At 52.0% G+C, this 20,237-nt stretch overlaps 1 protein-coding gene across 1 annotated transcript; it reads right to left on the bottom strand.

Moving 5' to 3' along the window:
* Nucleotides 1-5,935: 5,935 nt before the first annotated feature.
* TMIGD2 (transmembrane and immunoglobulin domain containing 2) lies at nt 5,936-20,139 on the bottom strand. Its single transcript, XM_089774916.1, has 5 exons — nt 20,097-20,139; nt 17,119-17,532; nt 9,846-10,145; nt 9,272-9,367; nt 5,936-6,862 (listed from the first exon to the last, which is right to left on the bottom strand). The coding sequence occupies exons 1-5, from the start codon at nt 20,137-20,139 to the stop codon at nt 6,642-6,644; spliced, it is 1,074 nt and encodes a 357-aa protein (XP_089631042.1). The 3' UTR covers nt 5,936-6,641.
* Between the last annotated feature and the right edge of the window lie 98 nt (nt 20,140-20,237).

The following is a 20,237-nucleotide window of genomic DNA, read 5'->3' as shown; positions in this document are numbered from 1 at the left end:
CTCCCAGCCCTGCGACATCCGTGGGGTGCGCAGGTGGAACCGAGCGCAGGCGCTAGGCCAGCGCCTCTCCCTACAGCACCCCCCCCCAACACACACACACGCTGCATCCTGCACAGGGGGGCTGCAGCGCACCCACTCCCGACTGCACACAGCCAGTCTGAGGTGCGCGCACGCACACGCACACGCACACATCCACCGCCCCGCGCACACCTGTGCAACACACACTTGTGCAACAGCACAGGAACACGACTCTAGCCACACACACGCCTCGCACGCAGATGTGGACACTCGTGTGTGCCTGTCCGGCCCTCCCACACAGGCGCCTGGTTCGGTGAGTGGGAGCCAGCAAGGTGGGAAGGGGGGAAAGTGAGGCCTAGTTTGAGACTCAGCGCAAGCTTCCTTCGTTGGTTAGTCGAGGGCAGAGGGTGCCGCGGGGGGGTGGTGTGTGCTATATACCGGGGGTGACTCACAGGACCATGTGAGCTCACACACGCACGGCAGGGATTTGTCGGGGGAATGCAGCCAAACCACAGGGAGTTACCCGCCCCCCGCCCCCCCCAGCCCCGCCACGCTCCAGCCTAAGTCCCAGTGAGCCGCGACTGCTGCGGAGTCCATTTGGACAAGGCGGTAACAGCTCAGCACCGCTCAGGCACTGATGGGCAAGGCCAGGAGCACAGACAGCCACTGCTAAGGGCCATCGCCAGCAGCTCACTCCTACCTGCTCTCACTAAGGCCGGTACCGGAGGGAGGGTCCAGGGGCAGCTACCTGGGGGAGAGGGGGAGGTTTGAGCGCTGGGGCAGAACGGGCAGCTGAAGGCTCAGGGTGGTCTGTGGGAAGCTGCTCTCCCTAGCCCCTTTCTTCTGACAGCTCAAGGGAGGCCCTGCAGTAAGATGGGGAAACTGAGGCACAGAGCGGGGATCCACAGCCACGGTGTACAGAGACGGTACTAGAACCCAGCTGTCCTGGATCGCGGTCCTCTGCTCTCGGTGCTAATAGTGCCCCCCCCTAAATAAGTGGTTCTCGTACGCCCCACGCCCCGTGCACACCCACAGCCTCACACATACGCACACATGTGTACATTTCTGCACAGACGTGCAACATGCCTGCAGGCTCCAGGTCCAACCATTCCCACGTCTGCCCCAGCACTTGCCACCCGGAGGTCTCAGCCCGCTCCCAATCTTTGGCCCGCGGTAGCCTCCCATCGCCCCGGGGACTTGGGCAGTCCCATGATCCAGACCCAAGGTCAGCAGGGCGAGCAATCACCCCATAACTGCCTAGCTCATCCCTGACCACACACCCCCCTTCTCCAAATCCACCCGCTCTGGGGCTGGGCTGGGCAAAAGCAATGATGCTCTGCAGCCCCCAGCACCAGGATCCTGCCCCCCAGCTCCCTCTTCTGCCAGCAGGTCGTGATGCTGGGGGGTGCAGCAGGGCTGACGTGGCTGGCATGACAGCATCACGGCCACTCCCGGGAGGTGAGGAAGACCAGAGAGGAAGGTGACAGAGCAGCAGGAGAGAGAGCGAGATCTCACACCAGCTGGCACTGGGTCTAGGCTGTGGCACTGCAGCTGGTCTGTGGGCTCAGAGCGCCCTCCCTGGGCAAAGTCTGGCCCTGCGCCCTCTGCTCCCCTGGTTTTAGCAAGTGATGTGGCTGCTTGGGTCTGCAGCCAGAGACCCATCTGCGACTGGTGGCTGTCGGAGGAAGGGGGGGGTGCGGGAGGGCCACCCAGAGGGACAGAGAAGGGGCATAAGGGGGCACCCCATTTAGCAGTTACAATTTTGGCAGTGGCACAGGGGAGGTGCACCCCCAAATGCACCTTTATGGGCCCACCAGGCCAGGGGCCAAGGGCACCTCTGGCAGGGAGTTCCGTCGGTTATCTGTGCCTTGTGTGAAGAAACACTTTTTTTGTTTGTTTTAAACCTGCTACCTATTCATTTCATTTGGTGACCCCCTCCCCTTGTTCTTGTGTTATGGGAAGGAGCAAATAATTTTCCTTTATTCACTTTTTTCCACACCAGTCTTGATTTTATGCACCTCTATCACAGCCCCCCCTAATCTCCTCTTTTCTAAGCTGAAAAGTCCCCGTCTTTTTAATCTCTCCTCATACGACAGCTATTCCAAGCCCCTCATCATTTTTGTTGCCCTTTTCTGAACTTTTTCCAATGCCAAGAGATCTTTTCTGAGATGAAGTGACCACATCGATACGCAGGATTCACGATGCAGGCATTCCATGGATGTATAGAGAGGCAGTAAGATTTTCTCTGTCTTATTCTCTACCCCGTTCTTAACATTCTTTTTTTTTTTTTGACTGCAGCTACACACTGATGTTTTCAGAGAACAATTCACAATGACTCCAAGAAGGCAGCTCCCTCTCCTGCTCTGTGCGGCCCCGGCTCACCCTCACCGGTTGCCGATCAGTGGCACAGCTGCTCCGTGGCATTGCAGAGTGGGTAACATGCCTGGATCCTGCAGCAGGGATCACCGGGCCTCACAGCTGTAAACAGGAACATGGTGAGCACAAGGCGTGTAGCCAGGTGTGCAAATCCCTTGCACAGACACAGTTTCCACCCCACCTCGGATAGCGCCGGTGGGCAGGCAGGGACCCACGGCCCATGGACAGCACAGGGGCAGCCTGAAAGACATGGATGGTGGCAGTTCAGAGCTCAAAGGCTGCCATGCGGGTGCCATCGCTGGCTTTCGCCTGGCCCGCTGTTAAGCCTCGACTGCCACATGCCCCAAACTCCTGCCCCTCATTCAGGGGGCAGGACCAGATGAAACCACGAGGCCTCCAATTTGTCCCTGAGCTGCGCTCCCTTCTCTTACCGCACAGACGTGCCTCAGGGCCACGTCCTCCGGCCCAGCCAAGCTGTGCTCCATGCAGGACCAGAGAGAGTGCCCGGAAGCTGCCCAGAGCCCAGGGGCGCTCCACCACAGCGCCAGTGCCCGGTGTGCATCGCTGCTTGGCTGCCAGGGTCTGCCGGGCCCTGACTGGAGCCAAATGAGCCAGGCATTCCTGGATTAGCCCTCGCTGGACTCACGGCCCAGGCACCTGCTCTAGGTAAGAATCCTTCAGCATTCCAGCCACTGTAGAGACGTGTCTCTCTTCAGCCCCGCCATCCCCTTATAGATTTTAAGGCCAGCAGGGACCACTGTGATTGTCGAGTTGGCCCTTTTATACACCACGGCCTTTAAAACTCATCAAGCCCGCAGCTTGAGGTGAGCTAGAGACGTGTTTCTCAACCTTTTTTTTTATAAAGTACCCCCGTTTCAAAAAAAAAAATTGTAAGTACCTCCAGGAGCTACAGTTTTCAGACACACACCATTTTTTTCTATCAATGCAACACATTTCTTTAAACAACTTAATTGTACCCGGGCGGGTGATGACATTTTGGGGGGTAAAAAGTACAAAAATAATAAAACGCTGTAAAACCGAAAACAAAAATTCCGTTTTCTCCAGATTCCAGTGGTGTTGACATACCCCCCCAGACGTCTCTCGAGTTCCCCATAGGTTACTGTACCACTGGTTGAGAAACACTGAGCTAGAGCACACCCTAGTCCCGGAAAGGCAGCCCTCACACTGCGGCTTAGCACTTCAAAGAAACACTTTGGGCTCAGAAGTCACGCCGGTGAAACCCTGAGGAGACCTACAAAGAGTCTAAATGGAGCACTGCCCCTTTATAAAGCCTGCCCGTGTTTTAGTTTGCATGTGGTTTTGCTTGTTGGCACTTGTCTGTGCCTTGCAGAGGTTAAGTCTGGTCTTCCCTTAGGTAGCTAAAAGAACTCCTGGGAAGAGCTGAAGATGCGTAGTCAAGGCTTTCTCTGCCTGTAATTGAGCTGATGGGGTATTGACATTAACCTGAAGTGCTTTCCACTCCACTGTTCACTAGGCACGTGAGTTAAATATGTTGACTAAATAAATAAATAAATAAAGACTTTTAACCAGGCTGGAAACAAACAAACAAAAAATCCCTTCCACATGGAGTCAAATTTCACTTCCCTATGATTCTCTCAGCTTTCTTTTGCTACACAAAGCCTGCCAGGGCACAAAGAAAGAAAAAAAAATCAATTCCTGATGTAAGCAAGAAAGAGGGGGAAATGCACTTTAAATAAAGCGGTTTGGTAAAGCTAGGCAACATTTTTCAGAAAAATGGTTTATTTGCTGAAACATTCCACTTCAACGTAACATTTTCTTCGATTTTGGTTTTTCTGGAAAATTATGAAAAAGGTTTGTGCCAGTTTGATCTGCTTCTTTCCCCCCGGAATCACCAGTGAACTGAAAAAAATCCATTGTTTATCCAGGTCTACTTTCAGGACCTCTTGATACATCAGAAGAGGCAGAAAAGAGCCTGAAACCCATTCCTTACCCTCTCTCTCCACACACGGTTTTGCTTGTTGGAGCAACACGCCTGCTTTTATTTGAACACTACAAACCTCACACATACGCTCCAAAAGGCCACCAAAACCGGCCTGCGTCTGAACAAGCTGGCGAGTGTCCAAGAGAGGGCAGCTGCCAAAGACTTTCAGAGTCTTTGCAGGGGAGGCATAGCTCAGTGGCTTGCGCATTGGCCTGCTAAACCCAAGTTGGTGAGTTCAATCCTTGAGGGGGCCAAATAGAAATCTGGGCAAATCTGTCAGGGATGGTACCTGGTTCTGCCATGAGGGTAGGGGACTGGACTCAATGACCTCCCAAGGTCCCTTCCAGTTCTATGAGATAGGTATATCTCCATATATTAAGACTTGTGTTACATGAGTACACCTTCCCTTCATTGTACAGAGTGATACAATTATTAGTAATCACAATATTGCATTTACAAAAGCATCTTTCATCCAAGGATCGGAAGGACCAGAAAGTGGGTAGGAATTATACCCACATCACCGCTGGAGAAACTGAGGCACGGGCACGGACAGTAATGACTCCAAGATCACACAGTGAGTTAGTGGCATAGCTGCTGCTGAACCGACGCCAACGCTCTATTCACAAATATTTCCTTGCTATGTGCTTTTTACCTGTAAAATGTGGGACATATTGCACCTGCACATGTGATCTTTGGAGACCATATTGCGTTACATGTATGACTGGGGTATGTGCCAGGCCAAAGCAGGGTTGCCTGGCCTCCGGGATTGTCCTAGAGGCTCTGGAATGAAAGACTGTTCATGAAAGATCATGCCACAGGACAAAAACCTCCTTAACCTAGCATGGCAGCAGTTGCAGGGGGCGGTGGCCACAGCTCTGCCAGGCCGGGAAAGGAGACTGTGAATCACGGGGGTTACAAACACCTCCAGAGACGTGCTGCACGCTCGCTCACGCACGCACACAGCTGGCATGGACTGGTTCAACTGGTTTTTCCAGATCTCAGCAAAGCAAGGGCTTTTGGGTTTAAACTGCCTCAGGGCCGTCTTGCTGAGCCAGCCCAAGGACAGGCACCTCTGTCCCAGAGTCCCTTGTGGAACGACCTTCTGGGGCCCCATAAGACGTTTCTCTGTTCACTCAGACATGCCTTTGCCTGAAGAACTAAGTAGAACTGGGGGGGAGGGTGACTTATAACTGCTGGCCCCTCAGGGAGAAAGCAAAGTCCGGGTGCCGGCCTTCAAGTGGACCAGCTTGCTGGGACATCACGGGGAACCGTGCAGCTTAAAAGCCCCAGTCCGGCAGGGGAGAGACATGAGGCCCAAGAGAGGCAATTCCTGGAGCCTGAACCCTTAATTGGGCAACCCAGGTAGTCCCCATCTCAAGAGGGCTCTCCTACCCCCCTGGGTGATAGGACCAACTCCCCACCAAGCTGTGGGGCTGAATGAGAAGCGGTACCCATGTTATCCATCAGCCCAGCAGGTCCGCGCTAGCAGGTGGCTGTCAAATGCCAGATGTCAAGAGGACGGAGGAGCAGTGTTGAGATGGACCACAGCACCACCGGGCCCCACGGAGACATTGTCCTCATGTCTGGCACCTCACTTGCTACCAGGGAGAGGCAGACATGGGCCTGGTCCCTAGTCAGCTCGCTAGGAAATTTGCCATTGACTTCCACAGAGGCAGGATTGCATGCACCAATTTCCTCTTGGCCAGTAGGGTTTCCCTCTCTTGCAGGGTGACTCCCACACAAGGGCCCAGAGGATACGGGGCAGTGCTCCCTGTAAGCTGTGCATGTGTGCGGCCACTCAGGAGAGAGCCAGATGCCTCCCAGCTGATTAGCAGAGTGCCCACGGCGGGTGGTGCACATTCACATGTGCATTGGTGCACATAAAATTTATTCCACACAGATGGAAAAATTTGCACATGGATGGAAAAGATTAGAGGTAACGTTGGACATGGGGGAAAGTCCCTGTGCTCCCTTGACAGAGGAGAGGTGGGGTTTTAAGGCTCCGAGGCCCAGATGTATATTTTGGAGACGAGGATTTGAATTCAATGCTCTCCCCTTCCTGGCCTCTCCCCCAACTCTGCACTTGCTCTTCCCCCGGCCATAGCAAACAAACCAAACACTTTCCTCTTTGCAATTCCACCTCTTGGCTTCCCAGTGCCTCTCAGTCCCTCCACTTGGATCTCTCCCGGAGCACGGGAGCAGCATTAACCCAAGTGAGAGGCAGGTCCAAGAGCCGCTTGGAGAGGGGATCACAGAAGCAGAGAGGGCAGCTCTGTGCAGCTCTTCATGGCCTTTTTGTTGCCCTTTGCTGGAAGGAGGAAGCTTGCTTGGGAGCTTTCGTGGGAATAGGGCTCTGTCCCGCAACTGGAGGCTTGCGGCTGTGACCCCCACCCTGGAACTCCAGGGTGTAGATGCTGCTCTGCTTCATCTTGCTTTGGGCTTGGTCACCAGCTTTCTTCTCTGCTTGCTTTTGGCGGTACAGTACGTTCACGTAGATTTGCTGCCCTGGATTCCAAGCAAGATGTTATGACAGAAAGCATTAATGGCGGCTGTCAAACATGGACGGTGACAAAGCCACTGCATGTGCTAAGCATTCTTCCTGCAGCCTCACAGGAAGGAGCAATGAAGCCCTTTTGCGGAGTGAGAGAGCTGGAGGTAGAAGCCACCACCCAAGGCAATCGACCACATGGCAGCTCCTGTGCAGAGCTAAGCCTTGTGGTCTGAGGCGTTTCCCTGGGACAGGGTGCAAACAGAGGGACCAGGAGATTGCTTGGTAAGCTGTGTATGCGAGAGAGGCCACAAGACAGCAGCGATCAAGAGAAGATGTTGTGAGCATGGCAATGAGAGGCCTCCATGGGGCATAGGACATTTGGCAAGGCTAGCTTAGGTATCTAAAAGGGGTGTGTCTAGACTACAGGGTTTTTTTTAAAAAAAAGTGGCCTTTTTTCGAAAAAACATCCCCTGCGTCTAGACTGCTGCCACATTCTTTCGAAAGTAAATTGAAAGAACATGGCAGTTTTTTTCGACGATGGAAAACCTCGTTTGACAAGGAATTACGCCTTTTTTCGAAAGTGCTCTTATGAAAAAAGGCACTGTGTCATGCAAACTGTGCTTTTTCGAAAAAGAGCATCCGGACTGCCTGGGTGCTCTCTTTCGAAAAAGTGGCTTGTTTGTTCGAAAGTACTGGCTGTCGTCTAGACGCTCTTTTTCGAAAGAGGCTTGCTGTCTAGACGTAGCCAGAGAGGAGGGGGGAAAATTGTTCTCCTTGGCCTCTGAGAATAGGACAAGAAACAAGGGGCTTAAACTTCAGCAAGGGGCATTAGGAAAAACTTTCTGTCAGGGTGGTGAAACACTGGCATAAATTACCTAGGGAGGTTGTGGTATCTCCATCATTGGAGATATTTAAAGGCAGGTTAGACAAGGATGATACAGACAGTGCTTGGTCCTGCCGTGACGGCAGGGGACTGGACTTGATGATCTCGTGAGATCCCTTCCAGTTCTAGTGTTCTATGTTTCTATGCTTCTATGAGCAAGCGACCTGCGTGGCGGTGTTTTTTTCCTCCTGTGTTCAGGAAACAGGGCTTTGTGGACACCAAAGAGATACCTGACTCGTATCCTCAATCTCTCCTCCTATTGGAAACCACCCAGCCAGGCCCCAGCCAGAGCCAAACATAAGAACATGAGAACATAAGAACGGCCGTACTGGGTCAGACCAAAGGTCCATCTAGCCCGGTAGCCTGTCTGCCAATAGTGACCAGCGCCAGGTGCCCCAGAGGGGGAGGACCAAAGACAATGATCAAGAGATTTGTCTCCTGCCATCCATCTCCAGCCTCTGACAAACAGAGGCCAGGGACACCAATTCTATCCCCTGGCTAATAGCCTTTTATGGACCTAACCTCCATGAACAGGGCTCGTCAAGCGGCGGCGAGCCCTGCTCGCCAGTCACATGGTTCTGCACTCTGCACATGTGCAGATCTCTCTCTGCCAGCTCTTCCGGGTTGTAATCTACTCGCCACGGGTGAGTAGATTACATTATTTGTCGAGCCCTGTCCATGAAATTATCTAGCTCCTTTTAGAACTCTGCAATAGTCCTAGCCTTCACTGCCTCCTCTGGCAAGGAGTTCCACAGGTTGACTATGCGCTGTGTGAAAAGGAAATGATCTTCCAGGACCCCAAGGTTTTCCCTCCTGGAGGAGCTTCAGACTTATTCACAAATACTACAGACAGGAATGAATTCTCCTGCCCCCTCGAAGGCAGCCCAGCGTGGGGCGGGACAAGCTGCAACACTACATGGCCACTTTGGACAGGGAAAAGGCTCTTGTATCTGGATGAGCTGGAGGAGTGTGTGTGTGGGGGGGGGATTTTCAAGAAGCAGAATGGAACCAGCACAAGATACCCGGGGCGAACGGCTGCTTTCCACTGTTGGTAAATACACCCTACGGCTTTTAATAACTGTGGGGCAGGGTGTCCCTCTAGCGGCCGCACTGGGTCCCCTGGGATCCTGCCTCAAGGAAGAGCAGCATCCCCCCAGCCAGGCAGACCCCAGCTCACCCCTGCATGCTTTGCACCAGCTGTGCCGCAGAAAGAGGGAGGGCTGCAGGAAGCTGATGTACCAAGCAGGCGCAAAAGAAGAGAAGGTGGATCTGAATTTATCCAGCCGCCCTCTTGCCGGCTCCCGCGGACACGGCTTTTTCAACAGTCCCGGCAGTCTGCAGCGGCCCGAGGGCAGCATCGCCCAGTGGTGTAGGTAGAACAGCTGGGATCTGCCCAGGTATCTCCCGCAGACACGGGGGTGCTCATCGCAGTCCCGGATCCTTGGGGTCCTCCCCCCTCCTCCCCCGGCCTGGTGGTCTCTCCGCCAGCTCGCCCCTGTGAGTGCAGGGTCCCCGCTCCGTCTCTGGGGGGCTCCGTTACCTGGATTTCTGCACTTGTGTTTGTAGCAGCAGATCACAGCAGGCAGCAGCCCAACCACGGCCAGGCCGCCAGCCAGTCCCAGCCAGAACACTGGATCTGAAACAGCAGGGCAGAGCCATCAGCCTCCGCCTTGAAGCAGGGTGCCCCCCCCCCCCCACACACACACCCTGCACCTGCTCCTGGAGACAGGCAGCCCCATCCGAGGGGAGGTGCGGGCCTGGTCTCATGCCTCGATGGCAGCAGTGGCTCCTGGCTGAGGCACCATGTTCTGGGGGGATGCTCTCTCTCATTGCCATGGGAACCACCCGGGGCTGGGCCAGGTGGGAGCAGACAGGGGACTCCCGACTTTGGAGGCCAAAGCGATGTTCCTAGATCAAGTAAGGGCCTGGCCCAGGTGCTCTGACCCTGGCCCATGTGTAGCTGGGAAAGATCAGGAGGCCACGGAGAGCTTTGGGTGGGTGTGAGCAGGGTCCCACGGAGGGGCAAGGCCGGGGCGGCCTGGAGGAACGTGACCCCCAGCAGGAGGCCTGGGTGGGTGTGATGGGTGTTATCCTACAGGTTTAACGCCGCTCACCTCCGATGAGATTCCTCAGAGCACCACCTTCTCCTACCGCTGTAGAGAGAAATAAACACACGTCACTGGGCGGCTTCCCCTGGGACAGGCCCTTCCTCACTCGCGCTCCTGCGGTAATCGCAGATCCCAACCTAGAAGGCTCCCCCGCCACTTGGGTCTGAGTTAGCGTACGTAGCTCGGCGCAGTGTTCAGCCGTGTGGAGGGAGCCATGAGCGCTGCACGGCCACTCAACGCCGGCAACACGGAAAAGGCTCCGGTGACTGACCTCCAGTTCCACAGCGGCTGTGGGGAGACTCGAGCCTTTGGAGTTTCATCTTGTGTTGGTGCCTCCATGTTTTTGTTTAATGAATGTAGTGGAATTGCAGCAAAAAAGTCTGGTTCCCAAAGACATTTGCAGGGATAATGGAACCCTTGCGCGTATCTATCACTCCGGCAAATTCTTCTAAAATGAATAGGTCTGTGCCACTATTAATATAGGCCCATTTGTATTTTTCCGTCACGTCCCGAATTTTGTCTGCAACTCAGTGGCCATTATTTGAAGACCAGCCTGTGATTCAAGGAGGGGCTTACGGCTAGGCCAGGCCCCGAGCTGCCAGACACCCCCGTGCTCGGTGTGTGGGTTAAATTAGCCAGACTGGCTTTGGATGGGAACGTGCCACCACGTCAGATATTTCTGCAGCAACAACGCGAAGCGAGAAATTCATTGTGGCCAATGAAGTCACCATGGCGACGTGCCGTGACAGCAGCGGCGCGCGAGCCCAGCTTATGGGCCGGGCTGACGTCAATGCCAGGCTGGAGTTGGCTGACTTCCCCTCCCCCCGGTGCCCCAGTGGGATGCTGAGGGGGCTGGGCAGCTGGGGATGGGGCAAATGAGCTGCAGGGAGCTCATTGAGGACCAGCCAGCCATTAGCACCCAGGCCATCTGTGTTCCTTTTTAATTGGCCACAGGGTGCCCAGTGGGGGAATCGTTTGCAGGTTCCAGGCAGCCCCAAACTGGGAGCCACTCCCCTAGTAGGCTTGGTGCATGTTTTCTCAGCGACCCCTGGCTGGGAAGCAGGGCAGGGGAAGAGCCCTGTTAAGTTGAATCCTTTTAGAGACGAGCCTGGATGCCACCAGAGACCTCAGACTATGGACAAAACCCCAGTGACAGCAACGACAGCACCCAAGGGGGCAGAACACAAGGGCAGGTCAGTATCAGAGGGCAGAGCACAGTGTGGGCTGGGCATGTAAGGGGAAGAGGGCAGAGGACACCAGGCATCCCAGGGTATCAGATTAGGGCACATGGGATGCAGAACAAGGGCAACTTTTATGGGAGGCTAAGGGGGCAGCCCCCCCTGAAGTTGGAACCCCTGGATTCCATACCTGAGTTCTGCTTCAAGCCCAGGTCCTGGCTCCAGAGGCAGTTTTAAATGCAACAGAGTTTGAGCTGCTTGCAGCTCTCCCGTTGGGGCAGGGAGCTGGTTATAAGAGAGGGAGGCGGGTTCATTAAGAATAACAAAAGGCTGAGCGCTCCTGTCACTGAAGGAACGTTCGATCATCGTGAAAACATTGCTGGGTACGCCACTTAGAAGATAAGGGGGGGAAAGGAGTAGGAATGAGTGTTGTGCTGCAGGGATCTGCATTTGGATCACTGTGTTAAACTTATACATGATCTTGAAAAGGGGGTAAACAGGGAATCATCCAAAGCTGACCGCAAAGAGTTAAAAAGGGATCTCACAAAACTAGGTGACTGGACCACACAAGGGCAGATGGATTTCAGTGTTGATAAGGGCAAAGTAAATGGTAAATTTTCGGATTGGAGAGGGGTAACTAGTGGTGTCCCCCAAGGGTCAGTCCTGGGACCCATCCTATTCAACTTATTCATAAATGATCTGGAGAAAGGGGTAAGCAGTGAGGTGGCAAAGTTTGCGGATGATACCAAAATGTTTAGGATAGTCAAGACAGAAGCAGACTGTGAGGGACTCCAAGAAGATCTCACCAAACTGAGTGATTGGGCAACAAAATGGCAAATGAAATTTAATGTGGATAAGTGTAAAGTAATGCACATCGGGAAAAATAACCCCAACTATACGTACAGTACGATGGGGGCTATGACAAATCAGGAAAGAGATCTTGGCGTTATCGTGGACATTTCTCTGAAAACTTCCACACAATGTGCAGCGGTGGTCAAAAAGGCAAATAGGATGCTAGGAATTATTAAGGAAAGGGATAGAAAATAAGACCCAGAACATCTTGCTGCTCCTGTATAAAACTATGGTACGCCCACATCTTGAATACTGTGTACAGATGTGGTCTCCTCACCTCAAAAAAGATATTTTGGCCTTGGAAAGGGTTCAGAAAAGGGCAACTAAAATGATTAGGGGTTTGGAACGGGTCCCATATGAGGAGAGGTTAAAGCAACTGGGACTTTTCAGTTTAGAAAAGAGGAGACTGAGGGGGGATATGATAGAGGTCTATAAAATCATGAGTGGTGTGGAGAGGGCCGATAAAGAAAAGTTATTTATTAGTTCCCTAAATAGAAGAACTAGAGGACACCAAATGAAATTAATGGGTAGCAGGTTTAAAACTAATAAAATAAAGTTCTTCTTTACACAGCGTGTAGTCAACCTGTGGAACTCCTTGCCAGAGGAGGCTGTGAAGGCTAGGACTATAATAGAGTTTAAAAAGAAGCTAGATAATTTCATGGAGGTTAGGTCCATAAAAGGCTATTAGTCAGGGGATAAAATGGTGTCCTTGACCTCTGTTTGTCAGAGGTTGGAGAGAGATGGCAGAAGACAAATTGCTTGATCATTGTCTTCGGTCCACCCTCTCTGGGGCACCTGGTGCTGGCCACTGACGGCAGACAGGATACTGGGCTAGATGGACCTTTGGTCTGACCCAGTACGGCCGTTCTTATGTTCTTATGTAAAGTAATGCACATGGTGAAATGTAATCCCAACTATAGATACAAAAATGATGGGGTGTAAAATAGCTGGTACCACTCAAGAAAGAGATCTTGGAATCCTTATGGAAACATCTGCTCAATGTGCAGTGGCAATCTAAAAACGAAAAAGCTGACGGAATAGTGGGAAACATTAGGAAAGGAACAGATAACAAGACAAAATACCATATTGCCACTATATAAAGTCATTGTATGCCCACATCTTGAATGCTGTATGCAGATCTGGTCATCCCTTAAGGCAGCAATGCGCAACCCATGGGTTGTGACCCCCTTGGGGGTCACGGCTGTCTTCCTGGGGAGTCTCAGAGCCGGGCCAGACACCATTTTGTTTTTCTGGCTCAGCACCTGATGTACGCACAGCGGGGGTGGGGGGAGTGGCAGGGGAGCAGATCGCTGCTTTAAATTAAAGTGGCCACAACAAAATGTTCCGGCTGGTGCTTTCTTTTTGGTCAACCAAAATTTTTCTGCCCCGGTGGGTCACAAATTTAAAAAGGTTGAGCATCATTGCTTTAAGGGACTTGCCACAAGATGTCAGAATATATTAGCATTAGAGCTGAGCGGGTCTAATATTTATTTCATTTTCTTTCTTTTATATAGGAATTAACTAATGGAGTGAGGACAATCCATGGGACACAATCATTCCAGGGTACAAAATATATCGGAAGGAGGGAGCAGGTTGTGCAGGTGCGGGAGTGGCACTATATGTGAAAGAAAATGTAGACTCAAATGAAGTACAAATCTTCAATGAATCAACATGTTCCATAGAATCTCTATGAATAGTAATTCCATGCTCTAATAAGAATATAACAGTAGGGATCTATTATCGATCACGTGACCAGGACAGTGATAGTGACGATGAAATGCTAAGGGAGATTAGAGAAGCTATTCAAATAAAGAACTCAATAATAGTGGGTGATTTCAATTATCCCCATTTTGAGTGCCTACATGTCACCTCAGGAGGAATTGCAAAGACAAAATTTCTTGATACCTTAAACGACTGCTTCTTGGAGCAGCTGGTACAGGAATCCATAAGGGAAGAGGCAATTCTCGATTTAGTCCTGAGTGGAGCGCAGGATCTGGTCTAAGAGGTAACTAACACAGGACGGGTTGGAAATAGTGACCATAATATAACATTTAACATTCCTGTGGTGGGAAGAACACGTCAGCAGCCCCAGACTGTGGCATTTAATTTCAGAAAAGGGAACTATGCAAAAATGAGGAGGTTAGTTAAACAGAAATTAAAAGGTACAGTGACTAGAGCAAAATCCCTGCAAGCTGCATGGACACTTTTCAAAGACACCATAATAGAGGCCCAACTTAAATGTATACCCCAAATTAAAAAACAAAATAAAAGAACTAAAAAAGAGTCACTGTGGCTTAACAACCATGTAAAAGAAGCAATGAGAGATAAAAAGACAACTTTTAAAAAGTGGAAGTCAAATCCTAGTGAGGGAAATAGAAAGGAGCATAAACACTGCCAAATTAAGTGTAAAAATGTAATAAGAAAAGCCAAAAAGGAGTTTGAAGAACAGCTAGCCAAAAGCTCAAAAGGTAATAACAAAATGTTTTTTAAATACATCAGAAGCAGGAAGCCGGCTAAACAGCCAGTGGGGCCCCTGAATGATCGAGATACAAAAGGAGAACTTAAAGACGATAAAGTCATTGCGGAGACACTAAATGAATTTTTTGCTTCAGTCTTCACAGCTGAGGATGTTAGGGAGATTCCCAAACCTGACCCGTCCTTTGTAGGTGACAAATCTGAGGACTCGTCACGGATTGAAGTGTCATTAGAGGAGGTTTTGGAATTAATGGATAAACTTAACAGTAACAAGTCACCAGGACCAGATGGCATTCACCCAAGAGCTCTGAAAGAACTTAAATGTGAAATTGCAGAACTATTAACTATGGTTTGTAACCGATCCTTTAAATCAGCTTCTGTAGCCAATGACTGGAAAATAGCTAATGTAATGCCAATATTTTAAAAGGGCTCTAGAGGCGATCCCGGCAATTACAGACAGTAAGTCTAACGTCAGTACCCGTCAAATTAGTTGAAACAATAGTAAAGAATAAAATTGTCAGGCACGTAGAAGAATATAATTGGTCGGCAAAAGTCAACATGGTTTCTGTAAAGGGAAATCATGGCTTACTAATCTATTAGAGTTCTTTGAAGGGGACAACAAACATGTGGACAAGGGGGATCCAGTAGATATAGTGTACTTAGATTTCCAGAAAGCCTTTGACAAGGTCCCTCACCAAAGGCTCTTACATAAATTGAGTTGCCATGGGATAAGAAGGAAGATCCTTACATGGATTGAGAACTGGTTAAAAGACAGAAAACAAAGGGTAGGAATAAATGGTAAATTTTCAGAATGGAGAGGGGTAACTAGTGATGTTCCCCAATGGTCTGTCCTAGGACCAATCCTATTCAACTTATTCATAAATGATCTAGAAAAAGGGGTAAGCAGTGAGGTGGCAAAGTTTGCAGACGAATCTAAACCGCTCAAGGTAGTTAAGACCAAAGCAGACTGTGAAGAACTTCAAAAAGATCTCGCCAAACTAAGTGACTGGGCAACAAAATGGCAAATGAAATTTAATGTGGATAAATGAAAAGTAATGCACATTGGAAAAAATAACCCCAACTATACGTACAGTATGATGGGGGCTAATTTAGCTACAACTAATCAGGAAAGAGATCTTGGAGTCATCATGGATAGTTCTCTGAAAATGTCCATGCAGTGTGCAACGGCAGTCAAAAAAGCAAACAGGACGTTAGGAATTATTAAAAAATGGATAGAGAATAAGACAGAGAATATCTTATTGCCCTTATATAAATCCATGGTACTCCCACATCTTGAATACTGTGTACAGATGTGGTCTCCTCATCTCAAAAAAGATATACTGGCATTAGAAAAGGTTCAGAGAAGGGCAACTAAAATTATTAAGGGTTTGGAACGGGTCCTAAATGAGGAGAGATTAAAGAGACTAGGACTTTTCAGCTTGGGAAAGAGGAGACTAAGAGAGATAGAGGTCTATAAAATCATGAGTGGTGTGGAGAAAGTGAATAAGGAAAAGTTATTTACTTTTTCCTATCATATAAGAACTAGGGGCCACCAAATGAAATTAAAGGGCCGTAGGATTAAAACAAATGAAAGGAAGTTCTCCTTCACACAGCGCATAATCAATCTGTGGAACTCCTTGCCTAAGGAGGCTGTGAAGGCGAGGACTATAACAGGGTTTAAAAAAGAACTAAATAAATTCATGGAGGTTAAGTCCATTAATGGCTATTAGCCAGGATGGGTAAGGAATGGTGTCCCTAGCCTCTGTTTGTCAGGGTGGAGATGGATGGCAGGAGAGAGATCACTTGATCATTACCTGTTCGGTTCACTCCCTCTGGGACACCTGGCATTGGCCACTGTCGGCAGACAGGGTACTGGGCTGGAAGGACCTTTGTATGGCCATTCTTATGTTCTTATGTTAATTAGTCACAGTGCTCCTGGCAGCTACGTGCTAAGTTGTCTGCCGAAAAAGTAGAGTTTTCCAGTGCTTTAGTAGCCCCTGGATAGAGATGAAGTGTGTGTGTGGGGGGGGTGTGAATGGGCTTGGTGCCCCCACCCCCATTTAGTGCTTGGCTTGTACTGAACATGCTTAGTAACTCTGCTGACGCCTCTGTCCTCAGCTACCCCTCCCATGCGCTCACTCGCTTCCCCTCCCATCACGCCCCCATCTGAAATGGTATCCCTGATGCAGCGGGCATAAGATGAGGTGGGGGTGCTCAGGGAGTGGCCACGTGGGGCCTGGCAGGTGTGCACAGACACAGTCTGCCGTGTGTGGCGAGCAGGCAGAGAAAGGGGGCCTGGCTCCCAGGGATGAGGCAGGAAGAGGGCAGGGTGCAAAGCCACAGGGCAGGGGGGCCCACAAGGCCCGTCAGAGGGACATGCAGCCTGCCGTGGGGCGAGAGAGGCAGCTGACGGAGCTGCAGGATGGCGGTCTTGCCTTGTGGTTTCAGCAACTCATGCTGCCGACGTGCCGTGGGTGGCACATGAGAACGGAAGAGCAGCCCCTGAGAAACCTCACATCCTGCCAGAGAGGGGGATGGAGGGACCCCTGTCCAGTGCCGCGCTCTGGGGTGCAGCCGGGGGGAGGAGAGGGGCCCTTGCAGCACAGGGGGCTTTAAAAAACAGGCCCCCTTCTTAAAGGGAGCAGGCTTTAGATGCTGCCCCATTCATTTAGGATCACTCCCCCCAAACAAACACACTTATCCGGGGCTGTTCCTGTTTGTGCTGAGCCCTGACCTGGCTCCCCCGGGACTTGCCGTTGCTCCCCCCCTTTGGCCTGGCAGCTCCCCTGCCCTCCTACCTGAGATATTCAGTATGGTCCCGTTGCCCTCGGCCTTCAGAATCTCCGGGATCTCCAGCGTGACCAGGCACACGTACCGCCCCGCGTCGCCGGCGCTGGCGTTGCCCATCCACAGGGTGAATGTCGGGGGGTGCCACGTGAAGCCGAAGCGGGAGTCACAGCCCCCCGGACCCCTGCAGCAATTGGAGGCGCTGCCGTTGTACAGCAGCACCCAACAGAGAGTCTTCAAGTCATTGTCCTGCTGCCACTCAACTCGGAGCCGAGCCCAGGGCTTCGCCGTGAGGATCTGGCAGGGCAGCTCCACCGAGTCCCCTGGCCAGGCCTGGATCTGGGGAGGATCCTGCTTCACCTGCAGGGACTCGTTTTTCTCCGTGGCTCCAAGAAGGGTGGCTGAGGGGAGGGAATGGACAGGAGATAGAAACCCCTCCAACAACAGCCACGTAGAGATCTCAAAGCACGTCCCAAAGGTGGGTTATACCACCCTCATTTGACAGACAGAGAAACTGAGGCACAAAGCCAGGAATGACTTATGCTAGACCCAGCTGGTGCAAAGCCCTGGAGTCCTGACTCCCAGTCCTCCCCCATGCCGTCCTAATCACTACGGTCTCACTCCCAGTACCAGGCATGGAACCCAGGAGTCTTGACACGTTGCCTCCTGCTCTAACCACTAGGTAACAGCACCATTGGACTGAACTCCTTCCCTTAACGGCATCAGTTCTGAGGTCCCACCTGCTTGCCACCATCGGGACACTGTCAGGACAGCTTCATGCCTGACAACCAGCCATTCCAGTGCTGCCTTTTTGCCAGAACGGAGCAGCTGCCCCAGTCCTGTCCCCAAAGAACAGGCCCTGCCGGTGCATCCGCCCAGGCACCAGTGGTCTGAAAGCCTGATCCTGTGTGTCTCATGCCCAGAAGCAGAGCAGGGGTAAGTTCTGGGCTCGGCACTCGGCTCAAGCGCAGGTGTCACAGAGGGCAGAATCCAACCTGGGATTAGTTGCTTAGTCTGGGACTAAGGCTAGTTAGAAATGAATTTGTCAGGAGGGGAGGGTTAAATTGTATAAAACCCTACAAAAGAGGAGCAGCAGTTTTGCAAAACCCCTAAACATCCCCAGGCGTCCCTGCCCCAGATGCAGCAGCTGAGAAAGGCCCCGATTCTGCAAAGCCTTGTGCTTGCACCCTACTTTTTGTTGTGTATTTGTGCCGTGCCAAGCACTATGGGGTCCGAGTCTGTAGCTAGAGGCTCCGAGGATTCCCGGCACAATGATTCTAATCAAGGTGCCCTTGAATTCTTTCCATCCATGCACTTTTGTTCGGTGCACCGAGGAACGTGCAGATGTGCACCACCAGTAGGAACACGCCCTGCTGGCTATGGGCACTGGGGTGCTCTCCTAATCAGCTGGGTGGCATTTGAATCTCTCCTGGGCAGCTACCCAAGCGCGTCACTGACTCTAATTAACTTTCTGCATGAAGGCAGCTTCACAGAACTCACTGGGACTATTTGAACGCATAATAGGGAGGGTCTAGACAGAGCTTGGTCCGGCCAGGAGGGCAGGGGACTGGACTTGATGACCTCTCGAGGTCCCTTCCAGTTCTAGTGCACTGTAATTCTATGTTCATATTAAGTCCCTGGATGACTGATGAGGGTCGGAGCAGACACAGAGTGTGGCCCCAATCCTGTGACAGCGCCGGAACGTTGACTCCAGCTGGTTGCTGCAGATGCCCTGAGGCCCACCTGCCCACTGTCACAGGACCGGGGCCACCCTGGGTAAAGCAGCCCACGACTGCAATTTCCACTGCATATTTCATTGCTTGTAGGCTAGGAAAGGGGAAAGAATTGGGCAGGCAAAAATGTAGGAAACTCTATTTTTTCCCCCAAATTGAGGACCGAAGGGGAGAAATGTTCCCAAATTGTCCATAGTGGTGGAAACTCCCTCGATTTTTCCCCCCAAAATGTCTGAAAAAACCCTCACATGGAAACCCAAAGAAGGCTAATTCCCCTCTCCACCTGAGATCCTTTGGAACAGGAACTGCTTAATAGGGTTTGTTCTCCCTTCTCACAGTGGGCCCGGACCTTGGCGGGCCCCTCGGCCCTGCATAATAACACCACACTGGCATGGGACGAGCTGGGGGTATTGGCAGCTCTGCCATCCTGGGCACCCCAGAGAGATTTCGCCAGCATGTGTAGCCCGGTAGGGTCTGCAGGAGCCCTAGAAGAAATGGGGCTTTTCTTTCAGAAGACCCCCAAATTACTCGGCTTTGGTTAACAGGAGGAGGGGAGGGGCAGGGCGGGGTCTCGCTCCAACAGCTGGGACCAGGGCAACAGGAACAAAAGGGCGACAGAGCAGGAGAAAGGTTGCTAGGCAGGTTGGGGGTGGGAGCAGGTAGGGGAGCTGTAAATTATCCCCTGGGGAAAGTTGAGACAAAACGGCTGTTGCAGGGGAAGGAAAGGAGGGAGGCTGCAGCAGCCAAGTCCCTCACGGTCAGGCCCTTCTCCCTTGCCTGTCTCCTGCCCTTCCCGTGGCTCTGCAGCGGTACAGCAGATGCTCAAGGATCGGGGAGATAGCAGGGCCCTAGCTGGACCAAGCTAGGGAGTCTGGGGGGTGGGACTTAGATCTGCTTAGAGGCTGCCTAGATGGTAGCAAGGCCCAGTGGGCACCAAGCCAGGCTGTGATGACTCCCTGCCTCCGGGAAGGTGCATCTCTGCTATGGCCGCTCCCTAGCACGGAGGGCTCCCTGCCTCCTGCTTCGGACCCCTTGGAAACCGGTTAGGATGGAGCCAGGAGGGGCACCCCGAGCCCTGTCTGGCAGGCAGGCCTGGAGCTGGTTGGCCCTGCGGAGCAAATAGGCACTGCAGATTGCATTGGACTGGAGCCTTGAAAAGCAGGCCCTGCTCCCCAGACACACCCACACCGTAGCCCCACACGCCAGGGGCTGCGAGAGCACGGGGCACTCACCTGCTGAGAGCAATGGGAGGAGAAATCCTGCCAGCCTCGCCATTGCAGTGGGGGGTGGAGGGATCTCAGCCAGCTCTCGGGTGTCTCCAGCACCGGCCGCTAAGTCCCTGCCTGGCCCATCTGGCCGAGCGTGAGACAGTG

The sequence above is a fragment of the Pelodiscus sinensis genome, chromosome 32 (genome assembly GCF_052426305.1).
Source record: "Pelodiscus sinensis isolate ZL-2025 chromosome 32, ASM5242630v1, whole genome shotgun sequence".
NCBI lineage: Eukaryota > Metazoa > Chordata > Testudines > Trionychidae > Pelodiscus > Pelodiscus sinensis.
Note: the sequence above shows the minus strand (reverse complement) of the source record. Positions and strands in the feature narration are given on the sequence as shown.